Source organism: Erythranthe guttata, chromosome 6, assembly GCF_056151865.1.
Source record: "Erythranthe guttata isolate IM_541 chromosome 6, IM_541, whole genome shotgun sequence".
Lineage (NCBI taxonomy): Eukaryota > Viridiplantae > Streptophyta > Magnoliopsida > Lamiales > Phrymaceae > Erythranthe > Erythranthe guttata.
In genome coordinates, this window is record NC_142538.1 from 8,201,495 (window position 1) to 8,215,975 (window position 14,481).

Consider the following 14,481-nt stretch of genomic DNA (forward strand, 5'->3'; position numbering starts at 1 on the left):
ATTAGTAGAGAAAAAAATATTAAAAAATTTTAATTACAGAAATACCATTAGGGTTGTTTAGGGTTGACCATCGTTTCTTTCTTTTATATATAAGATATAAGATTAGTGGACAAAAAATATTAAAAACAAATAATTATAAAAGTACCATTAGACAGGATTCTTCGGGATTTAGTTTTAATTTTGATAATTCTTAAAAATTATAGTTAGAAATAAGTAGAGAAAAAAATATTAAAAATTTTTAATTACAGAAATACTATTAGGGGTTTTTAGGGTTGACCTGTGTTTCTTTCTTTTATGGGGCTCTTTGAGAAAAACCCCTCATTACTTATTTTAATGGAGAGAGGTCCAAAATATTTCTCTTCATTTGAGAAAAGCCCACACCCATTTTCAGCCATTATATATTCCTTGCCCCCACCCGCCACATCATCACTGTGTCACGCGCTCAGCGTTTTATTTTCCCTTTTTTTTTGTATTTTCTGTATCAGTTTCCTTAATCGACTTTGGAGCATAGTCGATTAGCCTAAATCGACTATGCTTCATAGTCGATTACGGAAATTCTTTAATTTTTTAATTTTTAAATTTTTGTTTTCTATATGAGGTATATTAATCGACTATGATGAAGTATAGTCGATTAAGAATCTGCTTCTTAACATAATAAATCACAATTGCAAAAAAAAAAAAAAAAGCAAAATCAACTATATTTTACAAAATACAAAAAATATACAACCATTATAATTGATTTATACAATTGCAATCAATAAACAAAAAATTCAAAAAATAAGAAAAAAATTGGAGCCGATCAACCTTAATCGACTACCAGAGCATAGTCGATTAGCTTAATCTACTATTGAATATGTACATAGTCGATTAAGGTTCCAGCTTGCGCGAATTTCTCTACACGCGCCGTCATCTGTCCGATCCACCAAAAAACCCTAGACATGCTTCCCCATCGTCACCACAACGTCGCCACACCACACATCTGTATCCCATGCCGTCGCAAAAAATTATCATTAACCAATAAAATAGACAAAAATCATAGTTGATCTATAATTGCTTTAATGCAATGGAAGGCAAGGTCAAGTCAGCAGGTAACACTAGTTGGTTTCGAACCAGACAAAAGCAACTGAGGCTGGAATTGGTCGGAGTGATGGATGGTTGTTCGCCCTTGGGAAACCTGCCACAAATATTTCAAATGGGAAGGCTCCTTCTCGTTCAATCCAGAACGAGAAAAGGGTTGTGTCCAATTCTGATGCCGGCCGAATTCTGATCGAGGAGAGAGAGAGAGAGAGAGAGAGAGAGAGAGAGAGAGAGAGAGAGAGAGAGAGAGAGAGAGAGAGAGAGAGAGAGAGAGAGAGAGAGAGAGAGAGAGAGAGAGAGAGAGAGAGAGAGAGAGAGAGAGAGAGAGAGAGAGAGAGAGAGAGAGAGAGAGAGAGAGAGAGCGAGAGAGAGAGAGAGAGAGAGAGAGAGAGAGAGAGAGAGAGAGAGAGAGAGAGAGAGAGAGAGAGAGAGAGAGAGGGAGAAAATAGAGAAGAAGAAAAAAAAAGAAAAAAAGAAAGAAAGAGAGAGAATAAAGAACGAGACGAGAGAAGAGAGAATAGAGCAGAGAGAACAGAGAACAGAAGCGGCGTAAGATGACATGTTTAAATTTAGGGTTAGGAGTAAGGGTATAATTGAAAGATTATCTCTATTAATTATCCAAGCTAATAATAAAAGGGGTTTTCTCCAATTATTTTTGGAGGAGGATTTTCCTTAACTACATTTACTAGATGAGGGGGTTAGTGCTAATATTCCCTTCTTTTATATATAAGATTATCAACTATCAATTTGCAATTGACCATTAAATTATGTCATTAATTAACAAAAACAAAAATATTTGGAAATTTGTTATTCAAATATACTTCTAATTTTTCAGAAATAACAAAGACACTAGAATTTTTCTCCCTCGTACTTGCTTTGCTTTTGCCAAACGAGAAATATGGAAATTCTATTTTTAAATATTGTATCCCAGAATAATAGTATTAAATAGGGTAAATTCCACTTTCCTCCCTTGTATTTTGGCTTGATATCACTTTTCTCCGTTTTACTCTCGATTGCATCGAGTTGCCCCCCTATACATGAAAAATTGTTTCAATGTGGCTCTTGCCGTTAGTTTTCAGACTTTTGACCTTCACACCTTTTCATTTAAGTCTGAAAATTACAAAAAATCACCCTTCACAATTTAAATAATTATTAAAAGATTAAAAAAATATGGCTGGCGTCGTGGACTATGTTTTCTCATTGTCTTGAATTTTTTTATTATTTTATTTATTAATTTTGTTTTAATAATTATTTAAATTGAGAGAGGTGGCGTTTTTTGTAATTTCAGAGCTTAGAACAAACGGTGTCTGACAACTAACATTGAGGGCCACATTGAGACAATTTTTCACATGCAGGGGAGCAAATCGATGCAATCGAGAGTAAAAAGAGGTAAAGTGATGCCGAGCCAAAGTACAAGGGAGAAAGTGGAATTTACCCTATTAAATATTGATTCGAGAGAATTAAGGAGAACCCCCTCAAAACCCATTTATCAATATAAACCCAATTCTTTTTTTTTGCATTTTGACACACCCAACATATGATGTTATGAATTGACATACCTCCATTAATTTATTATAACACAATTTTACCCTTTTTAATTTGTTTAACCCTAGAAACATTATGTTTACTTCTCAACCACTCTGTCACTTTCTCTCCTTCGTCAATGGTTCTCTCTTCCCTTTCTCTCTTATATCTTCCACCACTACCACCACTCTCTTCCACTGTTGCCACTGCTCTCTTCACCGTAACTATCGCTCATGCCTCTCCAATTCGCCGCCGCGAGTTCTTACCCACGCAGAGTTGGAGGATTCGTTGAGGAACATGGAGAGACAAAGGTCGTCTTTCGCCAAAATTTGTAATTTCCGATGACACCAGCCACTGCTTCTTTGACAACCTGACGAACTACTCTTCTTCAACCAACAATAATAACATCCTCAGCAATCTCTCCCTATTAACCCTCCCATCAGTCCATTCTCTGCATAAACTAGCATTCTCCCCCGGTCAAAATGCCCCCGTTGACGCGCCCACGTCAATTTCATTGCCCTCCACAACAACCGGAGAGCGGCCGCACGGCTAGGAGATTTCTATTAGAGTAGGTGACCAACAAGCCAACTTGTGGCTGTGGTCTTTCATTTATTCTTGTAGTAAATAATCATTTTTCGTATTAATGATAAAAACACCTTCGGGCATTCTATATCTTTGTTCCTTGCATAAGCATAGATATAGTCCTTACAGTTATTATAATTACTTATAATTGATCTATTAGGATCATGAGATATTTATTTAATTAAGTATTATAACTGTTAAACCATGTTCCTAGTCGAAGGGTTACGCCACCAATGAGGATATCGGCCTTTCCCATTAAGAGACTAGAGATCTCTATGATATAGTTGTACATCATTAGTCCTTAAGACCTAGACATGACTGTGACTTTACTAGAGGACCAGCTGTATCGTGACCTGTCCCTAAGTTCCACCGAGGATCGCCCCAAGGGCCAGTGTTCGTGCAGTCCGAAATCTAGTGGGAGGTCTATGCATTGTAATCGGGGATTCGATCGCTAGAATAGTCTTCGATGTCCAGTGTGTTCTCACAGTTTGTAATCTTTAAGTCGCTCGCCAGAGCTCACTAAGTGATTATTAGGGGAATGTGATGCTCTAAGTCATGATCGAAGGGACTAAGCTTAGAACGATCGCACAGTTACTAAGCTATAAAGGAGGTCTCGATGAACCAATGCGTCTAGTTCAATCGGGACATATGTATCGAAGGGATCGTACTGTACGTTAACTATATCACACGGTTCTTGCAGGCACTTCATTTGTAGCTAGAGAATCATGATGCGTAGTTGCTAGACGTCAATCTTGATTCGTTGGGTGATTAAGTTGAAACGAGATTCATCTTATTATAACTCTAGGGATGAGTTTAAACCACAAAGAGTTGTAGGCACATGGCTAGCTTACACATAAACCATCGATGGTCACACTGCTTGTGTACTCGAGTTCTTTGCATAAATGGTCAAAGATAAAAATGTTTAATATTTGCATAATTGAAAGTCGATACGATTGAGTCCAACATTCATAATTGGGAATTATGAATGAGAATAAGAAAAGCAAAGAACTAGGCGAGTAGTGAACTTTCTAAATTGGGAAGTTTCCAAATTTAGCAGGTCCACTGAATTAGGGTTTCTAGTTTTAGAAATTGGAAATCGAGAATTGGCATTCGTAGTAACGAGGACGTTTCGATGATTCCGAAAATGTAATTGTTATAATTTTCCGATCATTGATTTATGAGAAACGAGCCAAGAAAAACTAACAAACTTAAGTTGTTGGGCCCGGTTCAACTTAAGCCCGTTAGGGCTTATATACAAGACACTATAAATACAAGATCTAAAGGTCTTGTACAAAAGAGAAAAACCCTAGCCGCTCAACCCTAGTCCACTGCCATCTCCGTCAGTCCGCCGCCACCGTCGTCGCCGGAAATCGGCGCCCACGCGCCTTTTGTTCTTCGATAACTTTTTCCATCTATTATTCTTCCATTTTATTCTGAGTTTTGCGTGTCTAGTACCACGTATCAGTTTAATTCGGTATACGAGGTGAAATCCGAGAGAAGGAAGACAAAGAAGTCGAACTGCCGGAACACCGTCGCCGAACCGCCGCCGCACGCGCCGCCCAAAGATTGCGCGCGAATCACACGCGCCGCAGTCCGTCACCGCTGCTTCTCCCGACTGCACGGGTTGGTTTCTGTGGAAGTTTGCATCAATTACGGATTAAAGTTCGCCTCACGCTTCAAGAGGTAACTTTCGGATCCGATTATATTAACTAGTATAAATTTAACATGATTAAAATATATGTTTATATATGCAATATGATTTTTCATGAATGATGTTATGAAATTGTTTATGCATGATTTGTGATTTACTTAGCGAATTAATTATATGCATGTTTGTCTATAATTTTTGTTGGAGGCATTAAGGTACGCAATTAATTGCTATTATCCAGTACGTGTTAAGATTAAATTTGTTTTTCATATAATATTTTTGTTTTCCGATGCGTACACATGCCTGATTCCCAACAATTTCAGAGGCGAAGTTCGAGGCATGGTACTAGGTTATCGAATTGGGGAGTGGCGGGGGAGGAGCCTCTGCGGCACCTCATCATTGTACTTGCAACGCCGTGGGATTTCGCTGATTTTACAGATATTTCATTTAGTTCTTTCCGACAGTGGAAAATAGGCGGTCTTGTCCCGACGCCTGGCAAATTAGAGTTGTTTTTTCTTTTGACGATTTCGGTGGTTTATAGTTTATTTCGATATTCTTCATAGTAGGTTTCGATAATATTGTAGTTGATTTCAATATATCGTAGTTGGTTTCGATGATTTTGTAGATGGTTTTGATGATTTTGTAGTTGGTTTTGACGATTTTGTAGTTGTTTTCGATAAATTGTAGAGGATTACTATAAATTGTAGCTTGTAGTTGGTTCCTAAAATTTGTAGTTGGATTGAGGTATTTTTATAGGCTTTTTTGTTATAAATTGTAGTCTGTATTAGAATTTTATAGTTGATTATTGTAATTTGTAGTTGACTATTGTAATTTGTAGCTGTTTACGATGTGGTAAATATCTCGGGAAAAAAAACGAATTTATTGAAAAAAAATTATTAAAAAAAAATAAATTTATTAAAAAGAAAAAATAGAAAATTGTATAAAATAAAACAATATATAGGTAGTGGGAAAGAGGGGTGGGCATTGGAATAATGTAAGAATAAAATAAGGTTATGAGAAGTTAGGGATGTATCTCAAATGCAAATAACAAAGTAGGTCTAGTTCTATTAAAAAAATAAGGGTAAATAGCATTAAACCACCTGAACTTTTTAAGTTTTTGCGGATTACCTCCTAAACAAATTTTTTTTGCACGAGTTCACCTGTACTCAATTAATTGTGTCACTTTGCCCTTTTTTGCCCGTTTCCAGGTCAAAATGACCGGTTATGAACCCATGTGCGCTGCACATGCGAAATCCAAGGCTATTTTTGCCTTTTCCATTTAAAAATCCCTAATTCCTTTAATTTTCTCTCAATTTTTCTCTTATCTCCATTATTTTTCTTCTTCAATTAGAAAGAAATGAATTCCCTCATTCGCAAAATATATTTGCATTTTCGTGCATTTCAAATTACGTTATCGAAAAAAAGAACACATGTAAAAGTCGTCCCTTTCGAGTTTCATCTTCCTTAATTCCCCTCTTTCTCTCTCTCTCTACAATCCCAAATCCGAACCCACAATGTCGTTGTTCAATGTGGAAGCTTATCAAAACGAAGATGGGGATGCATCAATTAACAGCAATGGAATCAAGATTTTTTACAGAACCTACAGCAAATGACCAGTCAAAGTTCGCTCTCGTTGCATTTCATCCACGCAAAAGCTGTCGAAAAACTCGTATAAGCATCGGTATTTTTTTAATAAATACGAGCAAAATATATTTGTATACGTGTAAGTAATTACCGGGATATACTTCGTTGTAGTCTTTGGTGAAATTGCAGTGCAGGTTCGGAAATTTGGCAACGTGAAAGAGTTTGTTGTTCTTGATAGCTTCTCTAAGTTTCTTCCACGTTTCGGCCATTAGATTGTGGCTGTATTCGAAGAAATTCTCGAGTTTGTTGTCATCACTTTTGCAGCAGCTAAGGGAAATGATTTCAAGAATGGTGGCTGCTCTGTTTTGCGCTTCTTTCGACACTCCGATTGTGCTGACTTCGATGGACTTCACCATTTTTCTAGCGACTGCTTCATCCTTAACAATCGCCCATCTTCACATAAAGAAAATAACACCATTTCTAGCTAATTGAAGAGGGAAAATAATGGAGATAAGAGAGAAATTGAGAGAAAATTAAAGGAATTATGGATTTTTAAATGGAAAAGACAAAAATAACCTTGGATTTCGCATGTGCAGCGCACATGGGTTCATAACCGGTCATTTTGACCTAGAAATGGGCAAAAGAGGGCAAAGTGGCACAATTAATTGAGTATAGGTGAACTCGTGCAAAAAAAAAAATTGTTCAGGAGGTGATCCGCAAAAACTTAAAATGTTTAGGTGGTTTAATGCTATTTACCCAAAAAATAATGAGGGGGTCTGGCTAATCGACCATATTTACATTGAGTGGATTTGGAAAAGTCGGACATGAAAATGAATTTAACCCTTGCGTTCACATTTCGATCTAGATGAAAGTGAAAGTTTCTATAATTAATTTTGCGATGCGAATGAATTGATTGAGCAATTATTTAAACGATGAATTTGATCAGGTCAAAGTTTTACTACAAATCAATCCATCCTTTAACTTTCATTTCAAATAAACCTAAAAAATATGAATTCTCGAAATAGTTCTACATATTTCTATTTGAGATAAGCCCAATCCATCCCCATCCCATTCCACCCGCCCACCGGGCCACTCCGACCCGGTTCGGTCTGGTCTGACCCGACCCGATTTTTTTCTATTAATCAATTTTTTTTGCAGCGGTGGTCTGGGTCGTCGGAACTTCGATTAGCTACGATTAGCTGACTTCAACACTAAAACAATCGGGTGTCAGCTAATGCTTAGTCAGCTAATCAAAACCCTATGTACCCGCCGCCGACAAACAGAGTTAAAAGAAAAAAAAAATGGTTGGATATCAGCTAATGCAAAGTCAGATAGTGCGAACACAACTAATGCATAGTCAGCTAATCAGAGTTCCAACGACGTCAGTTAATGTTGAAGTCAGCTAATACGGGGTCAGCTAATGCAAATCAACTAATCTGAGCTCTGACGACCCGCCACCGGAAAAAAAAGAAATTAACAAAAAAAGATAAAGTAAAAAAATTAGTATGTCAACTAATGTTGAAGTTAACTAATGTTGAGTCAAATAATCGGAGCTCCGACGACAAGTCACCAGAAAAAAAAATGATGTCAACTAATGTTTAAGTTAAACGACTAATATTGAGTCAGCTAATCGAATCTCTGACGACCCACCACTGGAAAAAAATAAAATAAAATAAAAAAATTAAATTAATTTTTTGGGTAAATTACAAACACCCCCCTGAGGTATGACCAAATTACAAAAACACCCCTCTTGTTTGGATAATTACAAATACCCCCCTCAACTCATCAAATTTAGTGGAATCTTCGAGATTATATGGAATATTATCACTTTTGTACCCGTTTTATCCCATTCAAACTCTACATTATGAAGCAAGATGACCATAATATGTGATTTTTAGCTTGTATATATCAGTTTGTGGTGCATCGAAAACTGTATTTTTGACACAAAGAGTACAAACTAGAGCTTATTTCACGGAATCTAGATGACTATGTTGAATTTGGCACCATAAAGGTAAGAAAAAATCATAGTTGAGGGGGTAGATGTAATTATCCAAACAAGAGGGGGGTTTTTGTAATTTAACCATACCTCAGGGGGGTATTTGTAATTTACCCTAATTTTTTTAATAAAATCAATAGATAAAAATAATAATAATCAAAATAAAATAAGCTAAAACAAACCCTAATTAGGGTTTGAATGGGTAAAAAGGATAAAAATGGCATAAAGTAATTATTTGGGTTTATATCAAATGCAACTTACAACAAATGAGTTTTACTCAAAAACTTAAAAATGCTTGGGCTCATGGTACATTATGTAAATCAGTGAGGGGCTATGGTAATCAAAACCATTTTTATTTAGGGGTTATATGACAAACACCCCTCATTCAATTTTCACAGAAATTCATTTTTTTAATTGATATTTGTTATAAACACAATTGTTTGGAATTATCCAAAATGCCCCTATTTAATATTACTAAAAAATACTATTTTATATTATTTTTTAAAATCCAATATTTTTTTTGGTAGATATGCAAATCTCCCTATTCCCCCCCCCCCCCCCCCCCCCCCCCAAAACCCCCCAATTATCTCCCTATCACGCTTGGTTTAAGTTTTACTATTTTTTTTTAATTTTTTAAATAGTTTTTTTTTAGGGTAAATAGCATTAAACCACCTGAACTTTTTCAGTTTTTGCACATCACCACCTGAAAAAAAAAATTTTTTGCAGTAGTTCATCTGTACTCAATTAATTATGTCACTTTGCCCATTTTTACCAGTTTGCAGGTCAAAATGACCGGTATTCGCCCCACGTGCGTTTCACATGACAAATACAAGGATATTCATGTCTTTTCCATTCCTAAAATACTCAGCTCTAATTCCCATTGACATTCACATATTCTCACACATTTCATTTCATCCACCCTTTATCAATTTTTAGGGAAAATGAAATCACAGTATTTCCAAAATCACAAAAATCACATGGTTGTTTGGTTCAGAAGAAAATGAAATCAAAGTAGTTCCAATTTCTTTAGTTCTATTTGGTTATCAGAATAAATGAGAAAATAAACTACTGTTGGATAATTTTTCATAAAATAATAAAACCAAAAAAAAAAAAGCACTTTCAGACCCATCCCCTACCAAAACCCACCCATATACCTATCCACTCAAAAACAGAAATTGAAACGGCGTCATATGCAGGGGATGGACTTGCCGTTAAATTCAAGTCATGAAGGGATGGATTTGCTGCCAAATTCAAGTGGTGAAGGGGCGGAATTGGGTGAAGCAGAGTGGGGATTGTGATTAGAGCAACGATAGGCTTATTACCTTCGTGTTTGCTTTCTCCGGTGCGACAGTGGTTGGGCTGGTGGTGGTTGTTGCAGCAGCCGCATGTTAATCCTTTTTTGGTTTCTCCTATGGAGTGAGGCTAGCGTCGTCGGGGGGCGGCGATTGGGAACTTACACCGGGGGTGGTTGGGCTGATGGTTGTTGCAGCAGCCACCGCCGTAGGCTAATCCTTTGTTGGTTCCTCCTGTGGAGTGAGGCGGCATCGACAGAGGGCGGCGATAGGTAACTATAGCACCGTCAAAGAAAAGAATAAGAAGAGAGGAAATACAATGTTCTTTGCGGAATAGAGAAATGAAGGGAATGGGAGAATGAGAGACAAATTAAAGAAATAAATGAGATAAAAAGAGAAAATTGCAGGGAAAATAATGGAGATAACAGGGAAATTGAGGGAAAATTGAAGTAATTAGGGTTTTTTACAAGGAAAAGACAACAATACCCTTGGATTTCGCATGTGCAACCCACGTGGGTTCAGAACCGGTCATTTTGACCTGAAAACCGGCAAAAAATGGCAAAGTGGTACAATTAATTGAGTACAGGTGAACTCGTGCAAAAAAAATTGTTCAGCTGGTGATCCGCAAAAACTTAAAAAGTTTAGGTGGTTTAATGCTATTTACCCTTTTTTTTTATATAAATTTAAAACAAAATTTGGTTTTTTTTTTAATTTCATTTTTTTAAATGGTTTATATTTAAAAAAAAATCGAAATCCACAACATGTATATCGAAAACCACTAAATTTATCGAAAACAACTATGAAATGAAAGTAAAAATTATTATCAAATAAGCATAATCCACATTAATATTAACGTAATCCACTCTATAATTAATGAAAACCACTCTGTAATTAATGAAAATTACTATGTAATTAACAATTTCATTAAAAAATTCACTAAAAACTTATCAATTAACAAAAACCACTTAATAATTAATGAAAATCACTCTGTAATTAACGAAAACCACTGTATAATTAATGAATTCCATTACGAAAATCCACCCTGTAATTAATGAAAACCACTTTGTAATGAAAATTTTGACTTCTTGATAAATGGGGACTCATTATCAGTAGCTTCTCAGGAGTTGCACAAAAACACGAGTTTGTTTGGCCTATCAATACATGTCGAATTTCATTCGTTTGTGAGAAGATTGGTTTATGTACTAATGGCGTTTCCCTAAATAGTCCCGCATGCTCCTGCCCCTCCGGTTTTAATCTCTGTTTTTTGACGCCACAACAATGGAGAAACTTGTGCATTTGAATTGTGTATTTGAATCTCTCTCTATTTTATTAATTGTGTATTTGAATCTCTGTTTTTTTCGACCCCACAACAATGGAGAAACTTGTGCGTGAAAATAATGGCAGTTGTGTGTGTGTGTTGTGCGTGTGTGTGTGTGGGCGCGAGAGAGAGACGTATATAATATATGGAAAATATATTATATATCTTTTAATTATAAATTAAATATATATTATTTCTTAGTTAGGGGTACAATGGTGATAATTAAGTGTTATTAATTAATAAAAGTTGTTTTGGATTTATCTTAAAAATGTAAAATAAAATTGGGCTCATTGTAATGATACTTGTGTAGTGAGGAGTTTTGTCAAATTATCTCTTTTAGTTATTATTCACAAGAAATTCAATAAGTGAAGGCAGCGGCCCCGCACATCTCATCATCGCTATTTATTTCTTTATCCTGAATGCAATGAGTTATGTTCTGCAATTTAACTAATGCAACATTTAATTCAGCTGAGTATTTTCTTGCTGGTGGTGTTATGAATAATGTGTTATGAATAATGTCCCTAACCCCACAAATGACAAATCATTCATTACATGTTGCTCAAAAATATATCTTCTGAATATTTTAGAGACAAAATCATGTGATTCTTCATGTGTTTCTGTTTCTCCGAGTTTGTCATAAACCATATGCCCATCTTCGCGAGGATTATCGCATTTACATGTTCATCTATATATACATGTTCACACAACACATTTCTAAACTCACAACCAACTTTCAATACTCAACTTCAGAGCTTAAACCGAACAGTGTTAAGGTCAAATATCTGACAACTAACATCAAGGACCACATTGAGACAAGTTTTCAAGTGCAAGGGTGAAATCAATATAATCGAGAGTAGAAAGAGGTAAAGTGATGCCAAGTCAAAGTACAAGAGGGAAAGTTGAATCTACCCGACATAAAATGCACATGTCAAAATGGCTTGGAGTAAACAAAAGATCTTTCATAAGTAATACCGTTAATCTATCTGTCCATGAGTACATCTTCTACCTGCTGACAAAGTATCTTCTTTGAGTACAAAAATAAAAAAATGAACAAAATCGTCCACAAACTAGCTAACAAACATTCTATTGCCCTAAGACCTAGTTTATGTATAACTGTATATATATCATGTTCGCCTCAAGCGAGATGTTACATCAACGAATAAATCTTCCCTGCAAGGAATAGTAAGGCCGCCCATTGGATGATGGTATCCAAATTCTTCTTCGGCTTGGCAAAGCAAATCTTGAAACGAAGGATGGTTTAAATATGACAATGGAATAACAAATCTCTTCTTTTCATTTTCTCCGATGTAAACAGCTAAATGCCCCTTTGGAACATCATTTGATCTTCTTTCGTTGGATAAAGATCGTTTCAGTATTTGGCGGATGGCCATTTTTGTATGATGTGAATCTTGGAGAAGTATTTGAAATAAGTGAGAGGTGAATAAGGAGGAGTTGCTGATGATGGTTGTAATCAAGAAATGATGTTTGTATATATAGGCTATAAACAAATGATGTATCCTGTATGAAAGTAAAAAAAAAAAAAACATAAGCATATGAAATCACATGGATTTGTCTTTAAAAAAACAAATTCATAATGCATGTTATTGGCCTAATAACAAATTCTTGTTATTAGGCCAATAAGATGAACCTATGAGATCATAAATATTGTATCCCACCAACTATGGCAACATGGCCCTAATTAAACCACCCTATAAGTTTTCTGTTGTAACTAATACATGTAAGCCTTACAAATTACATCATCTAATTAACTTATACTGCATTTAATTCGGTGGGTCTTATGAAATTTTCTTGCTGAAATGTTTTGAAGATTTTAGAGACAAAAGCATGTGATTCTTCATGTGATTTTGTTTGTCATAAATCATAACCATTTGTCCACTTCGTAACCACTCTATCCAGCTATGAGGAATATGGCATTTCAAGTTCATCTATATATATGTTTACACGACACATTTCTAAACTCACAACCAGCCTTCAAAACTCGATTTTCAAGATTTTCATCTGCTTCACTAAACTCCCATATATTTATTTGCTTTCATCTTCAGCCTCACCAAGATTTTCATCACTTCCAACAAAAATCAATGGCTATTCACAAAATTCTTAGACGGTCTTTATCGGCTGAAAAGAGATCAACTGAAGTTCCAAAGGGGCATTTGACTGTTTATGTTGGGGAGAGTGAAAAGAAGCGATTTGTCATTCCATTAACGTATTTGAATGATCCTTTGTTTCAAGAATTGCTATTCCAAACTGAAGAAGAATTCGGATTTCATCATCCGATGGGTGGCCTCACTATTCCTTGCAGTGAGGAGTCATTCATTGATCTCACGTCCCACTTGAGTAAACCGTAATATATAGACTAGGTTCTAGAGCAATAGATTTTTTGTTAGCTAGTTTCTTTACATATTTTCCTATTTGTATACACAAAAGATACTTTGTCGGATACAAAATGTATTCCAGGACAAATTAATGGTACTTACAAGTTTTATCATAAGCTCTTTTTTGAATTTCTTTTTTCAAAAAAATTATACCCTCTAACTTTTTGTTTGATGTTGGTCACACGCAGAAAAGTATGTTCAAAACGTAGATCATTTTGTACATGTAAATAAGGGAACTCGATCATTGGAATTTCATGAACCCCCAACAAATGAATCGGCTGAAGAGTTTGTAACTAGTGCCGATGCTTGTATTTTTATCCGGGCAAATAGTCTCAGATAATAATTTATAGCCGAGTTAATTGCAAATACCACCCCTGTGTAATCTATAATTGCGAAATACCGCCTGTAAAAAAAACTCTCTTATGCCCCTCTGTGTTAACATTTTCGAAGCACACTGCACCTTTTTTAATTTTAGGCTTTGACTAAATGTAAAAAGACTGAAATGTCCTAGGGTTTTTTTCATCAATTAGTACATAATAATTGACTCTAATTACACCAAATTTTATATTATAATTATCTAATTTTATATAAAATAAAATATAGGAGAAATATATTTGGAGAAAAGAGAGAATGATATCTCTTACGTATATTAATCATATATATAGTTACATGTAGGAAACCCTAACCTACTACACAAGGTAACCTAATATACAAGGAAACCTAATACACAAGGTAACCTAATAAATAAGAATAATAATAGATATACGTAATATATATAATAAAGATACGTAATATATATAAAGATACGCTAATACACCCCCGCAGTCGAAACGGGAAAGGAGAGGACGTGGAGACTGGAGACAAACTGTTGGAACAGTTGAGTAGGGAGTCCTTTCGTGAAGATATCGGCAAACTGGTAGGCGGATGGGACATGAAGGACTCGAACGTGCCCCAAAGCAACTTTGTCTCGGACAAAATGGATATCGATCTCCACATGTTTCGTACGAGAGTGTTGAATAGGATTGCTCGATAGGTAGACGGCACTGACATTGTCACAGTAGACAATA

At 35.6% G+C, this 14,481-nt stretch overlaps 1 protein-coding gene and 1 pseudogene across 2 annotated transcripts; one reads left to right on the top strand and one right to left on the bottom strand.

Annotated features, from left to right (window-relative positions):
- Window positions 1–11,944: 11,944 nt before the first annotated feature.
- LOC105960431 (auxin-responsive protein SAUR21) lies at window positions 11,945–12,510 on the bottom strand. The gene has a single exon (XM_012984604.2). The coding sequence runs from the start codon at window positions 12,410–12,412 to the stop codon at window positions 12,146–12,148; it is 267 nt and encodes an 88-aa protein (XP_012840058.1). The 5' UTR covers window positions 12,413–12,510; the 3' UTR covers window positions 11,945–12,145.
- Window positions 12,511–12,906: 396 nt separating this feature from the next.
- On the top strand, window positions 12,907–13,727 carry LOC148770054 (auxin-responsive protein SAUR19 pseudogene; annotated as a pseudogene). The gene has a single exon (XR_016031542.1). The product of XR_016031542.1 is annotated as an auxin-responsive protein SAUR19 pseudogene (transcript).
- The last annotated feature ends 754 nt before the right edge of the window (window positions 13,728–14,481 follow it).

Excerpts from the sequence above, each read along its gene's own strand:
- LOC105960431 (XM_012984604.2), bottom strand. The coding sequence starts at position 12,412 with ATGGCCATCCGCCAAATACTGAAACGATCTTTATCCAACGAAAGAAGA.